We start from the raw sequence: 27225 nt of genomic DNA on the forward strand, positions 1-27225 counted from the left end.
AAAAAGTGGCCATTGAAACCAATATGAACGACCACTTTGAATATTAGGGTGGATTAGGGGGCATTAATTAATACTTAAAAAGTTTAAGCCCTTTTATAATGGTTTCATATTTTTTTGACCATATGGGTATAAATACCAACAACAATTCACTAATAAAATGTAACATCTATTTATGGTGTAGATTTATTGTGCAAATTTAACATCTATTCAGGGTGTAGTTACAAATTATTCAGCTTGCAAGGACTTAAAAAACAGATTTATATAAATAATATTAAAATTTAAGTACTCTCATAATTTAAAATTTGAATAAAATTATTTAAATAAAACCTGTTTCTATTTAATTAATCACTTTTTCTATGACACTGACTTTGTTCAAGTCAGCTAAGTTTATCTTAATTTTATATACTACGGACTGTTGAATGTTTGATTCTGATTGGTTGACGGACATTCTAATTTGTGCAATTTGTTAATATTTATCACTTATGACAATGAGCTTTGTCATTAATACAGATATCAAATTAGACAAGTTATTTACAAATATTTGTTATTACAGTCTTTTATTGCATAAATGTCCAGCATTGGAAGTATTGATTGGAAGTATTATGCATTCAATCTCACAAAAAGTATTATGCGGCAAAAATGTACCCAATGACTTTGTAAAGCTGCCTGTAAATATCTGATGCAAAGTCGATTAAATCATTTTCAAGTCTTGGATCTGTATCCTCTAGACTGCTGTTCATACACTGTACCAGACTACTATCAGTCTTGTCTTGATCTCTGGAACCAAAAAGAAGGGGCTGAATGGTGATGAATGAGAAGTTGTAGGTCTGAGGGAGCCCCTGATGAGCTGTCCGATTGAAACGGCTCCAAGAGAAAGGTGGAAGACCATCCTGAGTAGTGGGTCCGTTCACAGCTTCGGCCGTAAACATCTGGGCCATGTGATAATCTGTAACCTAAATGGATATAGCCCCCATTAGAATCTCGCTATTTATGCTGGCATTTATATGATAATAACAGATAGTCAAAAATGACCTATTTCTGTACCTTAGTATCATAACATCCCCCTGGATGAGGTTGTCGGAGCCTCAGGTCATTACGGCAGCAGATGGATTTACAAGGGTGCTTATTTGAATATGGGTCTTTTCTGTAATCTAATATGACAAAATGCTACTGTTCATCAAAGAAATGAGATTAACAAGAGGGCAGATTAGTTGGAAGAAACATTTTTGAAGAATATCCAAAGAGAGATCCTAAACTCACCATTGTACCTCATAATGTATTTCAAGGTATCCAGATTAGTGACTTTTCCCTGGTCCCTGCGGAAAATCTTAGCACGTGGACAGAGGTCATATGAGAAGTCTTCACCATGCTTTTTCCACATCACACCATAACCACTCATTCGGTAAATGTCTAAGTGGAAAGGGATGTTGTAGGATGCCCAGTAACCTATTGAGATGATTTGTAAAGCAAAAAATTTTGTTAAATTTAACCTTCAGAGTGTGTGTTTCCGACCTTACATCCTCTCAAATTAATTTTCATTGGACTGATCGTACTGTTTTCTTTATTATGAAAATACTCCTCACCCTGACGCAGCGCTTGTGACTGATCTGAGTACACCACCAAACCAGGAATCTGCTCCACAACAGTCAGACTCCATTCTTCAATCTGCTTTCCAAGTGAAACTCTTTTCAGGTCCACCACCATATACTGGTTATTGTAGGTCCCTGATAAAATTCATCCAAAAATATGTAGATCTTTCATCAATAGGTTTGGCTGTTCCAGTATATTTCCAGTATATCTATTTTTGTGAGGTCAAATCTTAAAGGGACAGTTCACTCCAAAAAATTAAATTTCTGTCATCATTTATACACGCTCTTAGTGTTCCTAGGCCGTCTGTCCACCAAAGCGTTTTTAGCCAGCTGAAAACGCCAGGTGCTCTTCTGAAAACGCCTAGTTTGCAGGCACTTGAGAGCACTTCGGTGGCACAGCATTTTTTTTAGTTGAGTCATTTTGTTTGCTATGATTTGGAATATCTGCGGAATCTGATTTCATATATAGTTTGTTTCTGAAAATAAAATATCGACTTAATGTGAAGTACTTGCTCTGGTCCTTGTTTTAGATAATTTTGTTCCGTTGTTGTCGCCTGTTGTCGTTCTACAAGCAGGATGTGACGTTTGGGTGTGGCTTGGTGTGGTATGGTCGAAAAGAAATGAAGGTTTTTGATGAAAACATTCCAGGATTATTCTCCTTATAGTGGACTTCAGTGGTCTCCAAACGGTTGAAGGTCAAAATTACACTTTCAGTGCAGCTTCAAAGGGCTTTAAATGATACCAGACGAAGAATAAGGGTCTTATCTAGCGAAACGATCAGTCATTTTCTAAAAAAAATCAAAATGTATATGCTTTATAGGCACAAATGATCGCATCGCAAGCGCTTCCACCAGAATGCGATTCCGTATTCTTCAAAAAGCTTATGCTAAATGTCCTACGCCTTCCCTATTCAACTTACGGAACGAATGCGGCGCCAGTTCTGTTTTTTCCGTAAGTTGAATAGGTAAGGCATGGGACATTTAGCGTAAGCTTTTTGAAGAATACGGAATCGCGTTCTGGTGGAAGCGCTTGCGATGCGATCATTTGTCCCTATAAAGCATATACATTTAGATTTTTTTTAGAAAATGACTGATCGTTTCGCTAGATAAGACCCTTATTCCTTAAGACCCTTATCAAACTGCCAAAGTCACGTGATTTCAGTAAATGAGGCTTCATTACATCATAAGTGTTTCGAAATTTCAATGGTTCACCACTGGGGGGCGTGACTTTGGCAGTTTGATACACGCTCCGAACCACTGATTCGAAACAAAAGATTCGTAAGGCTTCGAAGCTTCATGAAGCAGTGTTTTGAAATCGCCCATCACTAGAAATTGTTGAATAAAGTTGTTATTATTATTTTTTTGGCGCACAAGAAGTATTCTCGTCGCTTCATTACATTAAGGTTGAACCACTGTAGTCACATGAACTGTTTTAAATATGTCTTTAAGTAGCTTTCTGGGCATTTGAAAGTGGCATTTGGCATCTTGCTGGCAATGGAGGCTTCACTGAGCCATCAGATTTTATCAAAAATATCTTAATTTGTGTTCCGAAGATGAACGAAGGTCTTACAGGTTGGGACGACATGAGGGTGAGTAATTAATGACATATTCACAAGGTTCTGTCAAAAACACACACAGTTCACATAAACACAGTCAGTTATGTCTGTGAACGTAAACAGCAGGTAACGTTACAGAAATTGTATGTGTGGCGCATTCCCTTCAAAAATAAAACTAATCCACTGCGTTCAGTGGTTCAGTGGCTTAAAATCAGATACTTTAAGACTTTTACTCAAGTCGTATTGGAATTAGTTACTTGTAACTTGTAGTGGAGTCATTTTCGATGTAAGGTATCAGTACTTTTACTCAAGTATGGTTTTCAGGTACTCTTTACACCTCTGGTCGTAGCTTTCAGAAAACGATGAGTTTACACGTTGTACTTACAAGTTCTACAAGCACATGAAGGTTTTTTATAGTTCATAATCGTTACAGTAATTACGACATGGTGTGAATGCACATTTTGTCCCACTCTTTCTCCATTGTGATTGGACAGCTGGGTAAATAGTGACAGAGCATTTTACCCAGTTGAAAATTAAAAAAAAAAAAAAAATTGTTTTGTGTTCAACAGAAGACAGAAATGCATACTACTACTTTTTTGAAAGACATGAGTGTGGGTAAGTGATGACAGAATTTCCCATGAATGCATTAATGCTACACCATACAATCAGATTCTAGAGAATTGTGTGTTTACAACTGCGTTGCAATGTTGAAAGACGACACAACCACAGAGCACTGCATATATAGACCACAGTATTTGCATATATTAATCCACTTTTGTCTTGTGCATCTCTGTCTCACCCGAATTGTGCTTGGAAAATATTTGTGCCCATTGCTTCCCTGTGCAGGCCAGCGCATGTGCTACACGCACTCTCTGCCAGGCAAGCAAAGCCTCTGGGGACACCAGGGAGAACAGAGAGGTGTTGAACACGTTGTTTGTTGTCTGAGTTACAAACAACCCCGTTCCCAGCAAATAAAAGTCATCCAGAGATGACAAGGTCCCTGGAAATGATGCGAGAAACAGTATTATAGTACTAAATTAAATTATTAATGAATAAATTTGAATGATAAAAGGCAAACATCAGCCTTTATATACCAGGGTAGCTGCTAAAGGACAGTCTGCTTGTGCAATTATGTTTATTTTTCAGTCTAAAGTCCCAGTGCTTGTAGATTCTCATGCTGGCTGCATAGGTATACCAGCTGGAGTGACCAAGCAACAGATTCTCATAGCCAGGTAACAACTGCAGATAGGAAAAGAACAATTAAAGCTGGAAAATAGAAGGTGCACATTGACAAGGCCATAACCATCATAGACAGCCCTGAATATTCAGATATGTGGTCTGACATGGGGCTTTCAATGGCCGATTCCTACACTCTTACATTTGGTTCCACCCAGTTCAGAATATGTGGTTGCAGTCATGAGGTGAAGGCATTATTTTACCTCTAACCTTAATGAGAGCAGAGCAGTGACTCATGCCTGGCATTCTGAAGGAGTCCGAAGAAGAGTTGGAACGTCTTTTGAGTGCAGGGATTAAGTCTAACAAATCTCCAATACCATTGAGGAATTGAACCGCAAACATGGACAGAGGCTGGGAGTTGAAATGCAAGCATGTAGTTTCACTCATTAACACAGAATGAAAAACATATAAAGCATGATTGTCAATCAATGAATAAAAAAGGAAAGTTTCACTGGAGTAACTGTCCATGAGTGTTATCAAACTTGAAGAACGAGATGTACAGTACAATTAAACAGATGCATGCAGAATTCATGTTTTCTGACCTTTTTCTGTCTACTTTTGGCCCAGTGTGCTGCCCCGGCATGCAATCCATCCACCTGAGCCACTAGAAGACCTACATGATGCCACAAGGGATCACTTTTCCCATTTAATTTCACTTGTGTTCTTGTCCATGAGTCCTGCTCACTGTTTTAAAGAATGGAAGTTTAATACAAAATTCAGTAGAATATATGTCTTTATGCAAGAAATAGGCTAATTGTATAAAATAATCTTGAAAACACAAACAACTCCAAGTGTCCAAAACCTGTTTTGTATGTTGCAACATATGTTATGAATACATACTATAGTACAGTAATATATACAAATTGTATGTTTAATATCTGTAGTGTATAGTGATTTGTAAATACACTGCAAGCAGGTGTATTTCATCATATCTGACATTATTTTAATTTTAGAATAGTGCAATCAGTTTAGATAATAAACGTCAACTTACCTCATAAAGCGATTTAGAGGTTTCATAATACGATGATCCTTTATCATCTGAGGATACATATTAAAGTAATGGTTTATCATCTGTCTGTGAATGAAAAAGTAATTGTTTATAGTTTTAACTGTAGTGTGTTATTTGATATTCCATTTAAAGTTATTTTATATATTAGCTTCCGGCGGACGACCGTACGCAGAATGCGCAAGTCGATTTGCGGCGGAAGAGTATCCTTTGACCTGACGCACAACGTAATGACGAACGCGGAGGCGCAGAGTATATAGCAAAACAAATCACCGGTCATGGATTATAAGTCTAAAACAATAAATTTTTAAAGAGAAATGTTAGAGGATTTCGATATATGAGAAGAGGAGCTTAAATTTGTTGCACAGCCCTATTTGTTTGAATTGCGAGAGGCATCTAAGCTTACAATACTCCTACATCCTGCGTCATACATCGCGTCAGATGATTACTCATTTGGCGCAAGTTGACTTGCGCATTCTGCGTACGGTTGTCTGTCGGAAGCTAGTTATTTGAATTTATAAAGTTTTAAATATGGATATTTTTCTTACAAAAACGCATCGCTTTGCTTCAGAAGACCTTTATTAACCCCCTGGAGTCGTATGGATTACTTTTATTATGGTTGAATGCATTATTTCTGGCTTCAAAACGCGGCCCCCCATTCACAATCATTATAAACCTTGGAGGACTAAGGATATTTTTTAAATATATCTCCAATTGTGTTTGTCTAAAAGAAGATAGTCATATACACCTAGGATGGCATGAGGGTGAGTAAATCATGGGATAATTTTCATTTTTGGGTGAACTATCCCTTTAACTATGGTATACTTTAGCTAACCATCTAAGGCCACGTACACACTGCAGCTAAATTCGGTTGTCAGTTCACCTTTTAGTGCTTAATCGCGTTCTGTACACACACAGTTCAGTAAAATACGGGAGTGACAACCGCATTCTACAACCGTATTAACTCCCAAAAAATACGGCCACGTACACACTGTAAGTTTCAGGAGTGACAACCGCATTTAAATGCGGGAGTGAATTCCCTAAATTATCGTTAGCCTACATGTGTGTACGAACATGGCTCACTCTCGAAAATGCGATGATTGACAGCTTGGAAACCATAGCGACGTTCTGGCGTCTCTCGTGTTTGGTATCCGTTATCGTGACCAAAGTAATATTAAAGTGACAAAACACTCGTTATTTTCAGCAATTTAACTAAACACACTAACACAGTCGACGGAGGCGTCGTGTTTTGTTTATGCTTGTATAGCCAGTTTCACATAGTGCGCGGCACTCATTCTGTGTTGCCATTGTCACTCATTATAAGCTTTTTAGGCTCGTCTCATAAAGCAACGTTGCTTTATGGAGTTATTAAAGTGAGCAGACATGAATCGCGATTTTCAGCATGAAGCATTTGGATAGGCTTGTGCTTTCCCTGTGATTCGCCGCGCATACACGAGAGACACACGTTACACCGGTGCACGTAAACGTTATTAACAACTAGTTGTTCAGTTCGGCTCCGTACACACTGCATAGAATTTCTGTAAATGCGGTTGTCACTACCTGTATTTTTCGGAAGTTAATACGGTTGTAGAATGCGGTTGTCACTCCCGTATTTTACTGAACTGTGTGTGTACAGAACGCGATTAAGCACTAAAAGGTGAACTGACAACCGAATTTAGCTGCAGTGTGTACGTGGCCTATAGGTAGTGACAACCGCATTTACAGAAATTCTATGCAGTGTGTACGGAACCGAACTGAACAACTAGTTGTTAATGACGTTTACGTGCACCGGTGTAACGTGTGTCTCTCGTGTATGCGCGGCGAATCACAGGGAAAGCACAAGCCTATTCAAATGCTTTATGCTGAAAATCGCGATTCATGTTTGCTCACTTTAATAACTCCATAAACCCGTTCGCTTTATGAAACGAGCTTAAACAACAAGCCGAAAAACGCTTATAGTGAGTGACCATGGCAACACAGAAAGAGCGCGCGCTGTGTGAAACTGGCTGTACAAGCAAAACACGACGCCTCCGTCGACTGTGTTAGTGTGTTTAAATTGCTGAAAATAACGAGTGTTTTGTCACTTTAATATTACTTTGGTCACGGTAACGGATACCAAACATGAGAGACGCCAGAACGTCGCTATGGTTTCCAAGCTGTCAATCATCGCATTTTTCGAGAGTGAGTCGTGTTCCGTACACACATGTAACGATAATTTAGGGGATTCACTCCCGCATTTAAATGCGGTTGTCACTCCTGAAACTTACAGTGTGTACGTGGCCTAAGACTATAGAAGTAATTAGGAATATATATTTAAAAATGTACTTAATCCCCACTTAAGTGGCTAAAAATCTCTCTTAAGTACAATTAATTGCATTTAATATAGATTCAAACTATTAGGCCTATACATTTTCATTCAGTTGTAAATAATATGCACTTAAGTGTCCAAAAACATTATATTCAGTTCGCAGTTAGGCCTAAGTATATTCTTTTTATGTATTATTTCCGTAATAGGTACAGGCCTACTAATTTTTAAAGTATGCTAAAGTGTACTTCTTTTTACATATGGCTTAGTAATAATTTGCTTTAAAGAGAGAAAACTTACGAGGCTGTAAGGTATCCTTCAAGGTATCCGGCCAAGAAGTATGTAATCTCATCGTTCTCCTGGGATTCTCCATAACCAGCCTGCACTTCCAGCACTCCCCATCCAGAAACAGATAAACTATCATTGAAATAACCAAATGCATCTCCGTCCTCTTCCATTGCATCCTCGTTCAGCACCACAGACCTCTGAACAGCATCCCAATATACGGTGGCTCTCTGAACATCTGATAAACAGAGAGATCAGATCACACATCAATAAGCGTTAGGGGTTTAATATGTTAGATTTTTGTGTGTATCGTCTGACAGAGCCTCGTTTAATAATAACCAAGGATAACAATTAGCAACACGAGTTTGTTGTAGCTCCTATCCGCCTTATTTAACTAAGTTTTTTCATGCTAGTCTTCTGATGTTATGCAAACATGCAAAAAAAAAAAAAAAAAAAAAAAGACCAGTATGACCAAAACATGATATTAAAAGAGTAAAATTCATTTAAGAAACTTACGCTGAGCCTTTACGAAGGTCGCCGTTAGGACGCACAAAATAAATCTCTGTGTAAATAGATTCATGTTTCACGCTGAATCAGACGAGTCAGAAGTTTACTTTCTGACTACTAAAATTGCTAATACTATCTACTCTATAACCAAACCTTAGTCAAATATAACATAGTTTTCAGCAATATGACAGGTAATGGTCGAAGAGCTAGCGAATTTCCATCCGATTAAAGTCTGAATACTGGCTCGCATCGTTTCCTTATGTTTATATGCCTACATTTAGCTAACACCTGTTGGATCGCTAAGAAACATTTAAAAGATTTCCACCCCAGATGGGACTCGAACCCACAATCCCTGGCTTAGGAGGCCAGTGCCTTATCCATTAGGCCACTGGGGCGTGCGTCATTTGGCGGTAACTGGTGGCTTAAGAAGATGCAGTACAAATATATGTTGCGTATTAAATTTTTCTTAAATATAAATTATATATGTGGTTTAATATATCACATCTAAAAAGTCTCTGATGCACATAATTAATAGATAATTATTACTTTCTATTCAGATACACTTTACGTATTAATCGGTGTTTGTGTTTCAATTCACTATTTTAAACGTTTGTAAAAAATTTTTTTTAAATATTTAAATTTCTTTATTATTTAAATAATGGTGTATTTAGTACGAGCAGTAATGTCATAACAGTCAAAAAGTCGTAACATGACTTGGTGCTTCTATTATGAAAAAAAACGTGACACCGGCATTTTCAAAGAACCGCCGCCTCCATGTGCCTCCTGTTGTGATGGTTTTTCTCTAGTCAGGCTAGTTATCTAATCTCCTCCGTTAATAACTGAGCCCAGGTGTAAGGTAAATATTCTTGGGTATAAAAATTCAATATGATTTCTCTTGTATTTATTTAACTAATGTTGCTGCGCTTGAATGGCTAGTTTGAGTTAATGGGTGAACTAGGAAGCTAACTCTCTGAGCTAGCCTGAGCTGTGTCTATCAGCCGTTGTACCAATGAAGCAATGATGATATTACCACGTTAACAGTGTGGGATAACGTGAGCTCAGCATCATCTGTTTTGGGTTTATCGAGATGCCAGGTGCAACAGCTTATTTTAAATTGAACACGTTTTCATCGTCGGTCTTCTATTTTATTTGTATAGTGACAGGCTAGCATATTGAGCTAATGTTACAGTCCTGTTTATGAGTTAAAAAGTGTGGATGTAATTATATGAATGAGTAAATTCATATGCTTGCGAGATCTAGAAGTTGTTTGAACTTTAGTTTCTATGTTGGTGCTATATTTTTGACACCTGTTCATGTTTCAATAACTACCAGTACATAAAGTAAAGGGAACGCAATGGCCTCTGGAGATATTGCTCAGATTACAGAGGCTCTGGCCAAGACTCATGTTGGAGAAGTGGAATTAAGTTATAAGGGACGAGGGCTAAAGTTGGACAATGCTGAATCAGGTGAGTAAACCTCTCTGTTAGCAAATGTTTACATTTGCCATGTCTCAGTGCGTCAACACTCATCATTTTCCCTCCTTTTCTGTGATGTTGCAGTGAAAGAGATGGTGCAGGAGATTGAACAGTGTCAGGGTTTGCAGTCCCTCAGATTGGAGGGAAACACATTGGGGGTTGAAGCAGCACAGGCCATTTCCAAGGCTCTTGAAGCTAAAAGTGAATTGGAGGTACTTTTAAATGGCCATTAGACAATTTCACTCTGATGTGCTATTTGCTGTTTTTAATCTTTGATTTTGATTTTTATTTTTTTACTTAAAAGCAATGTCATTGGAGTGACATGTTCACAGGTCGCCTTCGCTCTGAAATTCCACCTGCTCTGGTAAGAAAATCTCCATTGCAAAAAGTCCAGTTATATGTATTTTGCTGTGAGTAAAACACTTGTTTTATTTCCAACTTTGATTCATTTGATTCTAGAAATCATTGGGTAATGCTTTGATGACATCAGGGGCCAGACTGACTCAGCTGGACTTGAGCGACAATGCCTTCGGCCCTGATGGTGTAAAGGGAATTGAAAGCCTCCTGAAGAGCTCTGTGTGCTACACCTTACGTGAGCTCAGGCTTAATAATTGTGGGATGGGCATTGGAGGGGGTATGGTAAGTTTAGGCAGAGATGCAACTTTTTAAAGACAAAACCGTCATCCTTTCATTATTAGTGAGATGTTTTTAACATGTCAGATTTTTTTGAAGCTCATGGAACAGTGGCAGTATGTGATTTTATTTATTGATGTGTTTTCTTAAAGGTCCTTGCTTCTGCATTGACTGAATGCTATAAGCAATCTAGTGCAGCTGGCTCCCCCTTGAAGTTAAAAGTCTTCATAGCTGGACGTAATCGACTGGAGAATAATGGTGCCACTGCACTTGCCAAAGCATTTAAGGTATTGAGACAATGCATACACACACACACACACACACACACACACACACTTGTATATGTGGTTTACGGGGACTCTCCATAGACGTAATGGTTTTTATACTGTACAAACTGTATATTCTATCTCCCTACACTAACCCTAAACCTACCTATCACAGAAAACTGTCTGCATTTTTTGAATTAAAAAAAAAAACACTGTTTAGTATGTTTAAGTCATTTGGCTTACGAGGACACAGGAAGTGTCCTCATAAACCATGTTTATGTTGTAATACCCATGTCATTATACACATTTGTGTCCTCATAAACTATGTATATAAGAACACACACACACATATACATACAAGGATTGGACAAAACAATGTTAACACCCATTGTCATAGGGGTCAATAATATTGAGTAGGCTACAGTGGGGAAAAAAATACAAGAACATGTTTTTCAAGAACTTTTGTTTATAAATTTGTTAGTATACTTTGTCTAGGTTGCATGCCAGTGTAGTAGAAGTTGTTTATCAGAGGATAGCACAAGAAATTGGTGAAATGTAACTTGTCAGACTTCCAAAGAGGACAAAATGTTTAGCAAGAGCATCTGTAACCTTAACAGCCCCATTGATTTGGTGTTTCAAGAGCAACAGTATTCACAATGAAGCCTGTTTATACAAAGCAAGGCAAGACTTCATCAGCGAAGAATGATAGGGACCGTCAAACTAAGAAGGATTGTGTCCAAACAATATAGAACTGCTGCAGCAAAAGTGACAGCAGAACTCAATATCCACCTTAAAGGGTTTTTTGTCATTAATAATTACTCACCCTCATGTCGTTCCAAACCCGTAAGACCTTCAGAACACAAATAAAGATATTTTTGATGAAATCTGAGAGGTTTTTTTTTATCCCCCATAGAAAGCAACATAATTACCACATTCAAGGTCCAGAAAAGTAGTAAAGACTACATTAAAATAGTCCATGTGACAAAAATACGACTTTATTCAACAATTTCTTCTCTACCCTGTCATTCTCCTACGCTGTTTACGTTGTATAGAAGGTGCAGGCTTCCAGGTTCTACGTCAGAATGCTGACTCAGTATTGGCCGACGCTGTTCACATGAGTAGCACAACACATGCGTGTGAGGAGCCGGTGTTCTGACGTAGAACCTGGAAACACTGAATGTAAACAGCATAGGAGAATGACAGGGTAGAGAAGAAATTGTTGAATGAAGTCGTTATTTTTGTATATATAAATAAGATTTCTATAGATGCTGTTCTTTCTAACTTTCTATTCATCAAAGAATGTTGGAAAAAAAAAGTTTTCATAAAAATATTAAGAAGCACAACTGTTAAGAAATTATTCTTGAGCACTAAATCAGCATATTGGAATGATTTCTGAAGAATCATGTGACACTAAAGACAAGTAATGGCTGCTGAAAATTCAGCTTTGCTTAGTTTGCTATCAGAGGAATAAAACATCTATTCAAATATAAAAAAATTGAAACAATATTTTGCAATATTACTTTTTTTTACTGTGTAAGCATAAGAGACTTCTTTTAAAAACATTACCCAGTGTAATAAAAGTATTTATTTTGGTTCCTCTTTTGTTTGACATTTGTTCTGTTTCTCACAGTTATTGGGCAGTCTTGAGGAGGTCCATATGCCACAGAATGGAATCAACCATCCTGGTATCATGGCTTTAGCCGCTGCCATGAAGCACAACCCAAACCTACAGGTCCTCAACCTCAATGACAACACTTTTACTAAGAGAGGATCGATAGCCATGGCAGAGGTATGTTGTGCAATCTGACTCTGCATCATGTCACACAATTTTTTTTATATGGCTAGAACAGTTGTGTATTATTGGCTGTGTGTGATTTCTTCAATTTTCAGGCCATTAGGCACCTCCAGTGTCTTAAGGTCATCAATTTTGGTGACTGTCTGGTACGCTCAGAAGGTGCTATTGCAATAGCAGGGGCCCTTCGAGAGGGACTGCCATTCCTCAGGGTTAGTTAATGCATGATACCAACATTAAATTTAGCTAAAACACACACAAACATTTCCATTCAGTGACTAAACATTTAGTGTCGTTTTTCTCGTAGGAGCTGAATTTGTCATTTGGAGAGATTTGTGAAGCTGCGGCTTTGGTAGTTGCAAAGGCTGTTCGGGGCAAAGCTGATCTGGAGAAACTGGACCTCAATGGTAAAGTGTTTTTGCTGTCACAGTATTTTATTATTACATAAATAGGCCACACTCAAACCAGTACACTGTAAAAAAGAATTATTGGTTTACCTTAAAGTAAGTTGCCTTAAAATTGAGTTCATTGAAATCAAAAATTTGAGTTAATACAATGAAGGTGATTGGTTTAATCAACAGAAACTCAAAATATTATGTTATCTGAACCACATTAATTATCTACGTTGATTTGACAAAAGAAACAATGTTGTGATAACAAAATAAATTTTTACAGTGTATTGTTTTATAATGTTTTTTTTTTTTTTTTCTCCCCACTTTCCCTCAAACCCCTTAAAATTGAACGGGTGTTTTTTCGCAGTCCACTATTAGTGATTTTAACACACCTTTTTCAAAGCATGAAATGATACTGACAGGTTCATAAACAAACTATACCGAAACATGCTGCAAAAATGATCTAGACCTTTTAAATACTTTAATTTAAATACTTTTAAATAATGTTGTGGCCCTCTCGTTGAGAACCACTGTTTTAGATACAGGTGCCAATAAATGATCTTTTTGGACTAGGAAGGAGGTTTTGAGTTATGAAAGTATGTTCTCATAGTATGATTTGACCCCTTTGATATGAAACCACACACACACACACACACACACACACACAAAAAAAAAACTGGCTGCATCCAAAAACTTAAAAATGCTGCCTTCAGAGGATGCATTACAAGGTTGGAAAGCATCAAGGCACGTCCGAATCTAATGTTAGCTTCACTTCCTGTCTCCTGAGAGACCTTTATCTGATTGATTTTTGAAGGCTTCATAGATGTATCCTTCACTCCTTTGATATCCCACAATCCTATGCGTTCCATTCGGTGACTAGAAAAAGAAAGATGGCGTCTGAAAGTTGCGCTTTCTGGTCAGTTTGTGTATAAATGTAAGTTTTTGACCAATGCTTTCCTCTTCTGATGTCATTTCTAGCGAGAAATTACTACTGTAGTCATTAAATATTTGTTTAGTTCTCACCAAAGCTCATTCTGTTTTGCTGTAGATCATTAAACTGTTATGCTGCCTCAGAAATCCGTTTTCAGATTACCATTTTTTTTTTTTTTTTTTTTTTTTTTATGCGAACATGCTCTGTTTCAAGCTAAATTGGCAGTGTGAAAGTCCCCTTAATAATAACATGATCTTGCATAGTTTAAACAGTTTCTCTGTTCAGTTGAATTCGTGTTGGTGTCAGAGTCAGTTATTCTGTGGTAATTTGATCTTGTCTGGGTGCATGTTTAGGAAACTGCTTTGGAGAGGACGGCTGTGAGGCTCTCAGGGAAGCGATGGAAAGCATGAACATGGAGGAGCTGCTGGGCTCGCTCAGGTATTTATCTGGGTCCTCATAAAACAATGTAGCTTGTTTCTCATGTGCAAATAAAATGAAGGCAACGGCATGTTTTCCTGTATTTTGAAATATCACACTGAGAGTAATGAAAAATGTGAATAATGCAGTGATGATGAAGGAGAGCCTGATGAAGATGATGATGATGATGATGATGATGATGATGATGAGGAAGAGGCGGAGGTGGATGATGACGAGAAGGAAAAAGGTGATATAGAGGAAAATGGTGTCAATGGAACAAAAGATATCATTGAAGAAAAGGTGATCCTAGCAAACATCTGCTTGCCAGAATGAACTGCTAAACCTGCCAATAGCTGCTTATCTATTTTACATTGGCAAACCACAGATTTTTACTTCTCCACAGGAGAAGCCTCACTGCAGTTCCGAGCTTACATCCTTCCTCATCTCTCCAACGGCTGAGAAACTGATGTCCCTTGGAGCCAAAAGGATCCTGCTCATTGAGCAGGTATGGTGTTGAAGGTCCAGCTGTACATCAGGACGGTATAACTTGTTCTCCAACCCCCTGATATCATTTTGTCTTTTTTTTTTTTTTTTTTTTTTTAAGGTTGATGTTTCAGATGCTAGTAAGGTGTCAGAAGTTTTTCTCAAGATCTCCTCAGTATATGAAGATGAACCGGAAGTAAAGCAAGCTGTTTTTGAGAGCACTGGTATGAGCAACGTACATTCTACCATTCAAGTAAACGTTTAATGGGATAGTTTACCCAAAAATGAAAATTGTCATCATTTACTCATCCTCATGTCATTTCGATTTACTTTCTTTTGAGGTGCACAAAACAAGATATTTTGAAGAATGTTGGTAACCAAACTGTTCTGGTGACTATTGACTTCAATAGTATGGACAAAAAAAATCTAAAAATATCATCTTTTATGCTCCATGGTAGAAAGAAAATCATACAGGTTTGGAACAACATGAGGGTGAGCGCTTATTACTGAAAACGTTGAATGCCGTTGTTATTAAAATCAGCTGTTCATCTTGTTGCCCAGATGCCCTGTTGAGGAAAGCCTTTTCCAACTCCCACTCTCAATCTTATAGTTTTATCTCCTCGCTGATGGTGAACCTGGGACTTTTAAAGGTATCATTCTCTCACATGATGTTCAATTCAGATTTTCTTGCAATTCTCCCCATTTTGGCAGTGTTGTTTATTACTGCTGATTTTCTTTCCAGAGTGAAGATAAAAAGATAAAGAAGGTATCTGTACTGCCTGGACACTTGCTCGCTTTGGAGCATGCAGCTGCACAGGAATTTTTCCCAGCGGATCAGGCTGTCATTCTGGAAGCATTTGTCTCACGGTTAGTTTGTGTTCAAAATATGATGTATGGCTAGACTTGTTGCTTTTTTCTGACCACCTGTACTATAATGATATTGATACATTAAGCCTTGTGTATTTGTTTTGTCCAGAAATGGGAAAGTCTTAGAATCCTGCTACAGTGCCAGAGATGCTCTCAAGACCACATTGGTGAAAAGGACCACTGCTTAAATCTTAACCCCCAATACAGAGCCACTGAAAATACTTAATACGGGTCAAAAAAAAAAAAAAATGGATAGGATACATGAAACTCTCTAAACTAATGATTTAGTTTATCTTTGGTCAGTCCATTCTAGATCAATTCTGGCATGCAAATCTCAGACAACTGTAAAGTACAGTGATGAATAGTGCCTCACGATGATAAACCCAAACTGAATTTCCTTACAGATGAACTGTAGACAGTTAGAGTAGCTTTGAATAAGAGTGTTGTTCTTTTTAGAAATATGTCTATTTTTATACATAAAAGGGAAAATAGGAAAAACGGCACTGGATGATAATTAGGGCTTAATTATCGTGTAAACCTTAAATGATTATAATGTTACAGCTATTGTCTTATTACTTAAAAAAAAAAAACACACATCAACATGGAGCCCAGAGCATGTTCACTCTCTCATGCCTTTGATTAGATGTGCCATATTGTGAAATATTGGTGGTGGAATTTGTTTAAAACCAAACTCGTGTATAAACACCTAAGAGTCTTTGGATTGAAGTGAAGAAAGCAGTGAAAGTGAAGTGAAAAAAAAATTGTTGGACATTTAGTATATTTAATAATACAACTGGTATGCACTGAATATTATATTTGCAACATTCCAATTTGTTATTAAACAGATTTTTTTCTTGGGAGAAAAATTGTGTTGTCTGTGTTTGTGTAATGTTCACCATTTTCAAATTTAAAACCGTATTTCATGCTGTTACATATGTCGTCTTGTATGATTATAAGTCCTGTTAAGTCAGCTCTCACTCGGTTTAGAGGTGTTTAGTTATGATGCTTTAAACAATGTATTTAAAATAAATTGGCTTATTCAGTATTTAAAGGTTAAAGATAGTATTTGGAACTCCTTTCCCAGCTATCTATTCAAGCAATTGGGTGACCTCTCATTTTTATTAAAATGTAATTATTCAATCGAAAAAATACCGGTTAAGCTTGCAAAATTTCATAAACAAGCTCTCATGGCATGGACACTGGCCTATAAGCATAACTTCTCACCTAGGAGATATTATATTTGGAACAACAAAGACAAAGTCTTTTCTTTTTTGATTACTGGGTTAAAAACAATATTATATTAGTTAGTCAGCTTTTAAATAATGATGGAAATTTATTGACATATAGAGATTTTTTTGAATAAATTTAAAATACCAGTTAGACCTAAGGAGTTTTCTGTTGTAATGGATGCAATTCCCCAAAAAGTATTGATCCTTCTGAGGAATGCATTACAGGAGGAAGATCTAAATTTTACAGATATCAAGGGTAAAATATTTATTGGTAATACAAATATTTTACAAAATAGAGTCTCAAATATCTATATTAGAAATATACTTAATAATATTGTTTATCCTCCAGCTTGTTTTTTCTGGTCTTCTGTGTTTGGGGATGTGAATTGGCGTAAAGCTTGGCGAACAGTGGATAAATTCTATGTTAATAATAAAGTAAAAGAAGTCTCTTTTAAAATAATGCGTAGAATATATCCAGTAAAACATGTGCTGGAATGTTTTAAATTAGATATTTATTACTCTTGTAATTTCTGTAAAGGTGAAAAGGAAACTATTTTTCATTTATTTTTCCATTGCATACATACAAAAATATTTTGGATTGATGTGGAGCATTTAATTTAGAAAAAATTGAACATTGAATTGCAGTTGAGTGGACTTGATATAATGATACACTTCAGTGATCATGGGATTGAGAAAGAGAAGGCATAATTCATACAATTGTTAATATTAATGGGAAAGTTTCACATTCATAAAATGAAATGGTCTGACTCCAAGCCATTTTTTTTTTTTTTTTTTTGCTTTAAAAAGGATTTCAAGCTTTATTGTTCTGTTTTGTGTAATTGTAAAAGTAAAAAAGGCAATTCAAACTTATAACATTGTAAGCAGATATGATGTATAAAGTAGCACCCTTTTCCTTTTGTTTGTTATAATTTTGTTCTTGTCCTCTGGCATTGTTGTTATTTCATTTTACTTTAGTTGCTGTGTATTTTTACTTTGAAAGAATATATCTCATTGTATTGTTGGTTTATGGCATTAATGAAAAAAAAAAAAATTAAAAAGAAGGTCAGCTCTCACTCCATTGCGCTTTTACGCAACGCCTGAGTAACACAAATGCCCCGAGTTCACTGAGCCTTGAGGACTTTGGCAAACCTGTCTGGCGATTTTCTCAGTATCGTAGTTCTGAAAAGAACATAGGTGTTGAACCTCTGTCAGGGAACCTTCTCTCCTCCAGTGGTTTATTTATGAGAGACTGAGAACAGTACGCGTCTTTGTGTGCAGCAGAGCAGCGGTCTGAAGTCTCTTGGGACTCAACGAGCATATTTCGCATTTGGAAAATCAGCTTCTCGGCTGCTTCGTTCGCGGTGCTCTTTTTCTCTTTGAAGAAACTAAAACAGTTTTTAATTATTTTTTCCGCATTTATTCAAGATTTTATTTTATAAGTTGACTATTGTTTATGACGGAGCAATTCCTGAGGCCTATCAGAACTTTTGATGGATATTATTGAATGAGAACCGCGAGAGAAATTCATTCTTCTTTTTTTTTTATTGTTTTTTCAGAGTAAGTTGTTGAATGTGTTATTCTTTTAAAATGTAAAATATATTATTGTACATTTAAAATAACAGTTTATTAAAAGGTTTTCAACTAAATGTAAACACTAATGCAACTATGGAACATAGAATCATTCATGGAGAAGCAAAAATGTAAAATAGGCTATAATATACATAAATATCAGATTATTGTTTTGGACAACAATTCTGATCTATAAATTGATGATTGATCAAATTCATAGCGTTTTAAACATCTTGCCCTTGCCAAATATATTTACTCTTGTAATATAGCCAACTCTTGTTTTACTGTATCCTAGTGTGGCTTTTTTTGTGTTTACTTGTTTACACATTTTTAAACAATCACAAAATGACTTATTAAGAAGGTTTTAAGAATGTTTCTGCTAGAAAACACACCTTTGTGTACATATACATTTGACTCAATATCTTAAAGACATAGCTATTAAGACAGAATCTGCTTTGTCAGATTTGACATTAGAGTTTGCTCCTGAAGCGCTTTTGACATTCAGTTGTGAGGCAGTGAAGGAGCTGCATTCAACCATAAATTACATGAATGCCTTCAATCTAGCCAGTTTAAACATACCAGCAGAGCTCAACACACTAAATCCTCAAATCATGCATCACTGGCAAACTAATCAGGCACAGTTTTTCTTACAAAGTAATCTGAAAACCCATGAGGTTACATGAATTAGTTCTTTTAGGTGTCGCAAATGTCCTTTTGTTTTACACAGAAAGATGTATAGCCTTTCCACGTTGCTGGTTATAATATTGTTTGCCCTGAAGATCCATACAGTGCAGCCAGGCAAATGCCCAAAGTTCTGTATCTGTGACAACATCCAGCTCACGGTTGCTTGTGTCAACAAGAACCTCACTGAGGTTCCGCCTACCATTGATGAGGTAATCTGCGCAACACCATGATCACTAGTGCCTTATTTTTGATGCATTTCTGTTAAGTGATTTACATTGTTTTTCTCCAAGATAACAGTGAAACTGGACCTAAGAGGAAATGACCTGCAGGAGCTTCCAACAGGGGCGTTCACACACACACCTTACCTTACCCACCTGTCCCTGCAGAACAGCAACATCCAAAGAGTTCGGGAAGGAGCCTTCCGCAGACTCGGCCGGCTGGTCTTGCTCAACCTGGCTAACAACAAGATTGAGATCTTGTACCAGGTAAGACATGATGTATTGGTCTTTGTAGCTGTAACCTGGACAATCTCTGCATGCATTTCATCATTTTCTCTCCTTACAATCTAGGAGTCATTTGATGGGCTTTCCTCACTGAAGCAGCTGATTATTGACCGAAATAGAGTGGAGGAGATCCAACCTGGAGCTTTTTCACAGCTTGGCCTTCTCAACCTCCTCTCCCTCACACACAACCAATTGGTGTACATACCTAACATGGCGTTCCAGGGTTTGCAGAACATCAAATGGCTACGTCTTAGTCACAATTTCCTCAATTATCTCGCAACAGAGGCGTTTGCTGGCCTCTTCACTCTTACTCGTTTGAGCCTGGATAACAATGAACTGCAGTTCTTTCCCACTGAGACAATGACACGGTGAGCTTAAAGAAACATTCTGGGTTTAATAGTTATTGCATTAGTTGTCATGAACTAACAATGAAGCGTAATACAGTATGTATTAATCTAGTTAATGTTAAAATATAATGTTAATATTAAACTTCTTCTTGAACATTAGTTAATGCTCCGGTTTCCCCTACAGTCCAGTGACATGCAGGTCAGATAGTTTGGATACAGTAAATTGGAGTGAATGTGTGTCTGAGTGTGTCCCAGCACTGGTTAGTGCATGAATTAGTGCACTGGGGCCTTTGAATATTGTTGTGGACAATGGGGGACACTGGAGTCAAAAACATTGACCTAGCTTAATAAATGATGTAAAAACTTTCACTGTTCATTGTTAGTTAATGATACTTAATTTAACAACTAATGTTAACAACAAATTGAACCTTATTGTAAAGTGTTAACCACTTATTCTTGAATGTGCATTAAGAAAATAAATAGGGTAAATTTGATTTCAGATTCAAGTGATTTATGTGACTTGTGAATGTGGCATCTTGGCTGTGCAGCCGACAAATCTGCAGCAACTGTGTGATGCTATCATGTCAATATGGACCAAAATCTCTGAGGAATGTTTCCAGCACATTGTTGAATCTATGCCACGTAGTACTGGGTTGGACCCTGTAGGGGAATTTACAGTTAAAGACCCAAGGACCAGATATGATGAATGAAGACCAGGAGTCAAGAGATGGAATCAATTGAAGAAAATTTTACTTAAGAATAGTTTGCAGTTTCATCAGCAGAAGTCAGCTTCAATACTCAGCAAGGAGTTCGTACCACTCTGCCCTACATTCACAAAACCACATGGATCTGCGTTTCTAGGCTCCAGCTTGTCTGTAAACTGGTCATTTCATCTCACCTGGATGCTAGTTGTTCACCTCACGAAAGTCAGGACCTGTAACAAAGAATACTAGCGCACATACACAGATACACAGCTTCTTCAAGGTTGGTCGAGCTCTAGCTCTGATCAGGAAACGTTCCCAAAACATACTAATAAGTTGTACTTTCTCTCAGTGAGAGTTCAGACAATATTCGTCATTATTCTCTAGTGATTGAAGATGTAAAGTAATTGCTTTAATTAAGTGGTCACGTAGGCAACAGGCTGAAGTGATCCTAGTGACCTTGGCTGTCTTGACCAGCTAGAAGAGTAAATATATGTTTTAACATATGTTGGGTGCCTCTCTCAAAAACATGGAGAGAGAGCATATTCCAGTAAACAGACTATATAGCTTCAAGAAGCCATTCAAATCATTTGCTATTTCGAAATATAAATATTGATTTATAACTCATTACAAACCACTCAAAGGATATACATTGAAGCGGCAGTGGATTTCGGAATCCAACCCTGCCTTAATTCTACAATATAATCAGTTTAAAAATAAATAAATAAATAAATAAATAAAAATACTTATTTTAAAAGCAGAGCATTGTTTCTTGCTCTCATTTTATTAATTTTTCTTTCCTTCTCTCCAGACTTCCAGAAGTAATTCGCTTAGAGCTAAGCTACAACCCCATGACCTACCTTGGAGAGGAGTCTGTATCTATGCCCAAGCTCACTCATCTCTTCCTGGATCACAACTCCCTGCAGGATTTTTCAAATGCAGCTATCCTGCTCTCTCCCCATCTCGCTCATCTGGACCTAAGCCACAACCAGCTGCGCGTCCTGCAGCCAATGGCCCCTGGCTCTCCCAAACTGACTCGACTCAATCTGGCAGGCAACCCCATCTACTGCAGCTGCTACATGCGGCCTTTGCGCGAGTGGGCGATACGGGAGCGCGTTCGCCTGGGTGGTACATGTGGAGGTCCTGCACATCTGTCCGATGAGAATCTGGAGGCGGTACAGCCCGTTGATTTGCGCTGTCAGAGCCAGGAGGCCATGTTGAAGGCTGAGCTGGAGGAGCAGAGCAGACTGCCTACACTGCCCACAACCCCACCCCCAGATAAAGTCAAATGCCCAGCCAACTGTGAATGTGAGGGTGAGTGAAAACTTACTGGAGTTCATGCAAAAATATTACAGAATGACTAAAAGGTCTTTAGGCCAGTGACATGACTGAATTTCTGAATTACAGTTCATTTTAGGGCATAAAAACAAAAATGTCCGGCTGATACAACTGTCACAATGAAGAAAAAAAGCCTCATTAAAATAATGAAATTCTTGAAAGAAAAATGTTATAGTAAGGAAGGAAGCATTTTTATAGCGCTTTTATGTCCTCTCCTCACCCACCCACCCACCAGTAGTTTGGTATAATTTATTATTATTATTATTATTATTATTTGATAAGGCAAGGTTAGTTTAGTTTATAAAATGTCATGTGGTGCAACTTCTCCAAAATTTAGATATTTATGAATTAATAGTTTATGATATTTGTTAAAAACAAATAAAAGAATAAATAGCTTTTTACATGGGAAAATATTAAACATTTTGGAAAATAATGTGTTCAAGGTAAGGAAGATATGTCATTACTTACTACTTCATGGTTACAACACGACATTTTTGAGTCATTAAATTGAAACGTTACTTGAAAATGGTATTAAGATTTTTCAAATCCTATGAAACCAACATGAATGCAGTGTGTACATTTCTATTAAATTGGCATGTTTTAAACTAGATAAAAAAGGTAATTAGAAAATGTCTGTCTTGAACATTATTCAGGGTTTTTATAAAAACATTTTTTATTACTTGAAATAAAACAAACATTAACTGAAGTAAAATACAAAAAAACTTAAACTTTTTTTTTTTTTCAGCTAGTTGCCAAGCCCACATTTCTCATTTTCATTTAGTTTAAAAACATGTGAGGTTTGGGGCAGATCAGACATTGTATACCCGAGTTACAACAACTTCCTGTTTCATGGCGAAACATCGAATTTTGTCAGGCCGCCACGGACCCGCCCTTCAGTGAAAACTCAAGATTTTCACAATTTAGTGTTGCAAACTGTACAACATCTGGAAATGGCAAAATCTGCAAAAATTTTGCAGAGAAAATTCAAAATATCTCACTTCCTCTTGGGTTTTCAGATTTTGCACCCAGTGACTTTTTTGTAGGGATTGGGCTGTTACATCTGTCTACTGAATTTCATACTTGTACGTGAAACGTAGCATAAAGGGCGCTTAATGTAGGTGGCGCTATCAAGCCATTTTGCCACACCTAATTCTGAAACTCACATCAGACATAAATTTTCACCACTTCTGACATGTGTGCAAAGTTTCATGAGTTTTTAAGTATGTTTAGGCCCTCAAAAATGCGATTCATTTCGGAGAAGAAGAAGAATTGACCATTACAATAGGGTCCTCACACCATCGGTGCTCGGGCCCTAAAAAATAAAATCTAATTCAAAATATTTAACAACAACTATAATAGTATATCAATGATACTAAAATAACACTGTCACAGTCACACGCTGTCATTGACCCACATACATTTTGCAGGCTGAGAACCACCACTCATCTTGCGAAAACAGAGGTCACACCAAGATCCCTCGTGGTTTTTCACCAGACACACGCTTGCTGGACTTGCGAGGCAACCATTTTCACTACATCCCTGCGAACAGTTTCCCAGGCGTTGCAAAAGTGGTTTCCCTTCATTTGCAGCGCTGCAAGATCCATGAGGTAGAAGATAGGGCTTTCAATGGTATGAAGAGTCTGGTCTACCTCTACCTCTCAGAAAATGACCTCACTTCATTGAGTCCTGAGGCGTTTAAGGGGTTGCCCCATCTCACTTACCTCCATCTGGAAAAGAATCGTTTCACCCAGTTCCCCAAAGGAGCATTCAAGCTGTTGCCTGGTCTGCTGGCTCTGCACATGGAGGACAATGATATCGCTAAATTGGAAGCAGGACTCCTGACAGGCACTGAGAAACTGAGGGGCCTCTATCTCACTTCCAACGCCATCACAGCGGTTGCTCCTGGGGCCTTTGATCCTGCACCTGACTTGAATACTCTTCATTTAGGCAGAAACAAACTGAAGGAGGTTCCAAGTGAGGCCTTTTCTAAAGCCAGCAGCCTAGCAGAGCTTAATCTCTCCCGCAACCCTATTCGCTGGATCGGAGCAGGGGGTTTTCAGTCAGTCGCTGCCACACTTAAACATCTTTACCTTAATCATATGGGTTTAGAAAAGGTAAAGACAAAACCATTTCTAATGCTACAACATGAACGCCAAACTCGTTTTAAATCTCTCTTCCCTCTCTTTCCCTTTGAAGGTATCTAAAGATTCTCTAGCAGGACTGGGGTCTAGTCTGCGGAGTCTGTTTCTTGAAGGGAACCAACTTGAGGAGCTGCCGGACTTGAGTCCACTCACAGGACTCGAGGTCATAAACTTGGCAGAGAATCCACTGCTCTGTGATTGTCCACTGCTGCCTCTTCGCAAGTAAGTTTTGCTTGTTAAATGTACACAACCGTTAAAAATTGTGGGGGTCACTTATTATTTTTCAAAAGAAATTAATACCTTTAACAAAGATGCATTTTTGTGATCAAAAGTGACATTAAATTCATTTATATAATTCTTTATATGTTCTTTTGAACTTTCTATTCATCCAAAGTATCATGGTTCCCACAAGAATATTAAAGCAGCACAACATTCAACATTGATAAGAAGAATTTTTTCTTACCAAACCAACATATTAGAATGATTTTTGTTGGATCATGTGACACTGAAGACTGAAGTAACAGCTGCTGAAAATTCAGCTTTGCCATCAGAAGAGTGTATTGCATTGTAAAATATATTAACATACAAAATAGTTATTTTAAATTGTAATATTTCACAATATTACTGATTTTACTGTATTTTTAAAAAATGTTCTTATGTTATCTTGTCATACCTGTGATTTAAGGCCCCGATATACTCAGAGCAAAGTCCTTTTTCATTCTTCACTTAGAGGTAAAAAGATGTTTGCAATACCTTTATAGAGGTATACTGTTGATGAACATCTCGACACTGCCACCACACTGCTGAGAACGGCATCTGGATGAATATGTAAATATGTGCTGCAAGCCTTTCTCTCAAAAACACAAAAATGACAGTGGTGATGAGAAAACAGCTGTTAAGAAAGCATCCAATTGTAGTAATCTGGATGTTTGCACAAGCTCTGCAATTCGGTACTCCAGTTGCGTCCTTAAAGGATTAGTTCACTTTCAAATGAAAATTAGCCCAAGCTTCACTCACCCTCAAGCCATCCTAGGTGTATGACTATCTTCTTTCTGATAAACACTCTCAGAGATATTTTAATAAATGATGGATGGATGTGGATGGAAGCACTTTCTTCAGCTCGTACTCGTGGGTCCCGTTCACTGCCATTATAAAGCTCAGATGCGTCAGGATATTTATTAAAATATCTCAGAGAGTGTTTATCAGAAAGAAGAAAGTCATATACACCTAGTATGGCTTGAGGGTGAGTAAAGCTTGGGCTAATTTTCATTTGAAAGTGAACTAATCCTTTAATTTACATACCACTTTATACAATATATTGCTTTAAAGCAAGCTTTACAGTATTAAATGTGAAAAAACAGTGTCACTTTCAATTAGAATTAAAACTTAAATTTATGCTATATGCTATTTTCACAATGTTCATGTTTTTACTTGCATATGACCTCAACGGACCGAAGGCGGAGCTCCAGAGCACACCTGCCTATTACCAAAGACTATAGATATAGAAAGACGGTTCACTCCTATTACTAATGAATGGGAGAAACTGCAACGTGCAATATGGCCGAATACGTCCCGCCTTCTAAGTAAAAGAGCCAATCACTGATTGATAAAGTCATTGCGTCATTGCAGCTGCTGTTAGAAGCTCCGGTTCCCATAGAAACCTGAGACTTGCGCTTAGGACTGCACATGCACATTGGCTCATCTAGCCTGAAAAATAAGCTTTTTTTAACGCTATTTGAGCCTAAGAAACAACAGCTTTGAAATATGCCACTTTGAAATATGTTATTTGTGAGTTTGCCACGCAGTTTTTGAGATTTCAGGAATTCCCCCATTCAAATAGGACTTGGTCTTGGATGACCAAAATAGCTGCCCGGAGGCATTGCAAATATGGCCGCAGAGTGAATAGACTTTCCTTGAAAGGGGCTTGGCTATTACATAATAGCTATGAACGAATGGTAGTTTTAAAGTTTTTACCAGCCAGAGCAAATTTTCCCGAAAGGAAAGCCGTTTCTAACTCCCGAAACAAACTTTTATTTTAGCCTGATTTTGTTCAAAATGTCGTCACACCAGATTGTTCTTCGTTTTCACTTGAAGTATATTTGGGCCTTTACTTCAATATGATACATATGACCCTTCTATTGTTCCTTCTGCTTCTAGGTGGATTGAGCAGGTTAATCTGAAAGTCAGAGCCACCTGTGGCCACCCTCCCGAACTCAGAGGTCAAAGGGTCAAAGATGTCCATGTTTTTAAGAGCTGCCCAGGGGGAAAACCTCCTTCTACTCAGCACCTCAAACCAACTAAGGCCACAAAGACTGAATCTGCTCTAATTAGTCCTCCAAAAGTCATTAAGATAGTTAAAGCCAAAGGAAAACCCCTTAAAAGTGCAAAACCTAAAACAGTGCAGAAAAGGACCATGAAGAAAAGGAAGTCTGTGTGATCCTGCTGTATTTACATTGCGGTTTCTGATTTAGATAAATATAACCTGAACCCTGTTTTAAACAAAGTTTACATCAGTGAGGGTGCTAGACTGTTTAGAGTGTAGTATTAACTTGCTTAATGCACAGTTTTAGTTTACAAGGGATGTACTATGCTGGACAATAAAAAAAAAAAAAAAGATAATATCAACAACAACAACAAAAAAATGTAAACCCTTAAAAAAAAAAAAGATCTACCGTGTGTGTGTTTGTTATAAATGTTCTGTTCATAACATTTATGAAACATCTGTCTTTAAAGGCTTATAAGCAGGTATATATTTGTAATTTTAATTCAGAATCTACCATATTATTATGCAATGATTCTGTATTGCTAAAATCTATCTACATTACTCTGTAAGCTTAATTTCTCTTTGCAAAAAATTAAAAGTCAGAAAATGCCTTACAACTTAAGTCATTTTAATACATTTCAGTAATGTGAAAAAATGTGCACTGTATAAAAATAAACAATATCTGTTGTTTTACACTAACAGTTTGGTTAA

The 27225-nt window shown here is 37.4% G+C and overlaps 3 protein-coding genes and 1 non-coding gene across 4 annotated transcripts; 2 read left to right on the forward strand and 2 right to left on the reverse strand.

The window, feature by feature from the left end:
- Positions 1-146: 146 nt before the first annotated feature.
- On the reverse strand, positions 147-8842 carry plbd1b (phospholipase B domain containing 1b). Its single transcript, XM_051914119.1, has 11 exons — positions 8493-8842; positions 7992-8214; positions 5372-5455; positions 4923-5064; positions 4591-4731; positions 4239-4383; positions 3944-4144; positions 1584-1724; positions 1261-1446; positions 1045-1151; positions 147-953 (listed from the first exon to the last, which is right to left on the reverse strand). Exons 1-11 carry the CDS (start codon positions 8554-8556, stop codon positions 627-629), a joined length of 1761 nt encoding a protein of 586 aa, XP_051770079.1. The 5' UTR covers positions 8557-8842; the 3' UTR covers positions 147-626.
- On the reverse strand, positions 8806-8878 carry trnar-ccu (transfer RNA arginine (anticodon CCU)). The gene has a single exon. It is a non-coding gene; the product is annotated as a tRNA-Arg (tRNA).
- A 349-nt stretch (positions 8879-9227) lies between these two features.
- On the forward strand, positions 9228-16605 carry rangap1b (Ran GTPase activating protein 1b). Its single transcript, XM_051914120.1, has 16 exons — positions 9228-9339; positions 9816-9949; positions 10043-10170; positions 10263-10322; positions 10418-10597; positions 10744-10878; positions 12488-12646; positions 12748-12861; positions 12957-13056; positions 14326-14410; positions 14539-14689; positions 14793-14894; positions 14994-15096; positions 15434-15522; positions 15615-15739; positions 15849-16605. The coding sequence occupies exons 2-16, from the start codon at positions 9838-9840 to the stop codon at positions 15925-15927; spliced, it is 1722 nt and encodes a 573-aa protein (XP_051770080.1). The 5' UTR covers positions 9228-9339; positions 9816-9837; the 3' UTR covers positions 15928-16605.
- A 154-nt stretch (positions 16606-16759) lies between these two features.
- On the forward strand, positions 16760-27209 carry chadlb (chondroadherin-like b). The gene is given in 8 exon segments (XM_051914126.1): positions 16760-18525; positions 19265-19430; positions 19512-19706; positions 19791-20092; positions 21584-22106; positions 23538-24224; positions 24307-24473; positions 26409-27209. Coding segments are annotated over 8 exon segments (2373 nt in total). The 5' UTR covers positions 16760-18472; the 3' UTR covers positions 26689-27209.
- Positions 27210-27225: the final 16 nt, after the last annotated feature.

The sequence above is a fragment of the Ctenopharyngodon idella genome, chromosome 12 (genome assembly GCF_019924925.1).
Source record: "Ctenopharyngodon idella isolate HZGC_01 chromosome 12, HZGC01, whole genome shotgun sequence".
NCBI lineage: Eukaryota > Metazoa > Chordata > Actinopteri > Cypriniformes > Xenocyprididae > Ctenopharyngodon > Ctenopharyngodon idella.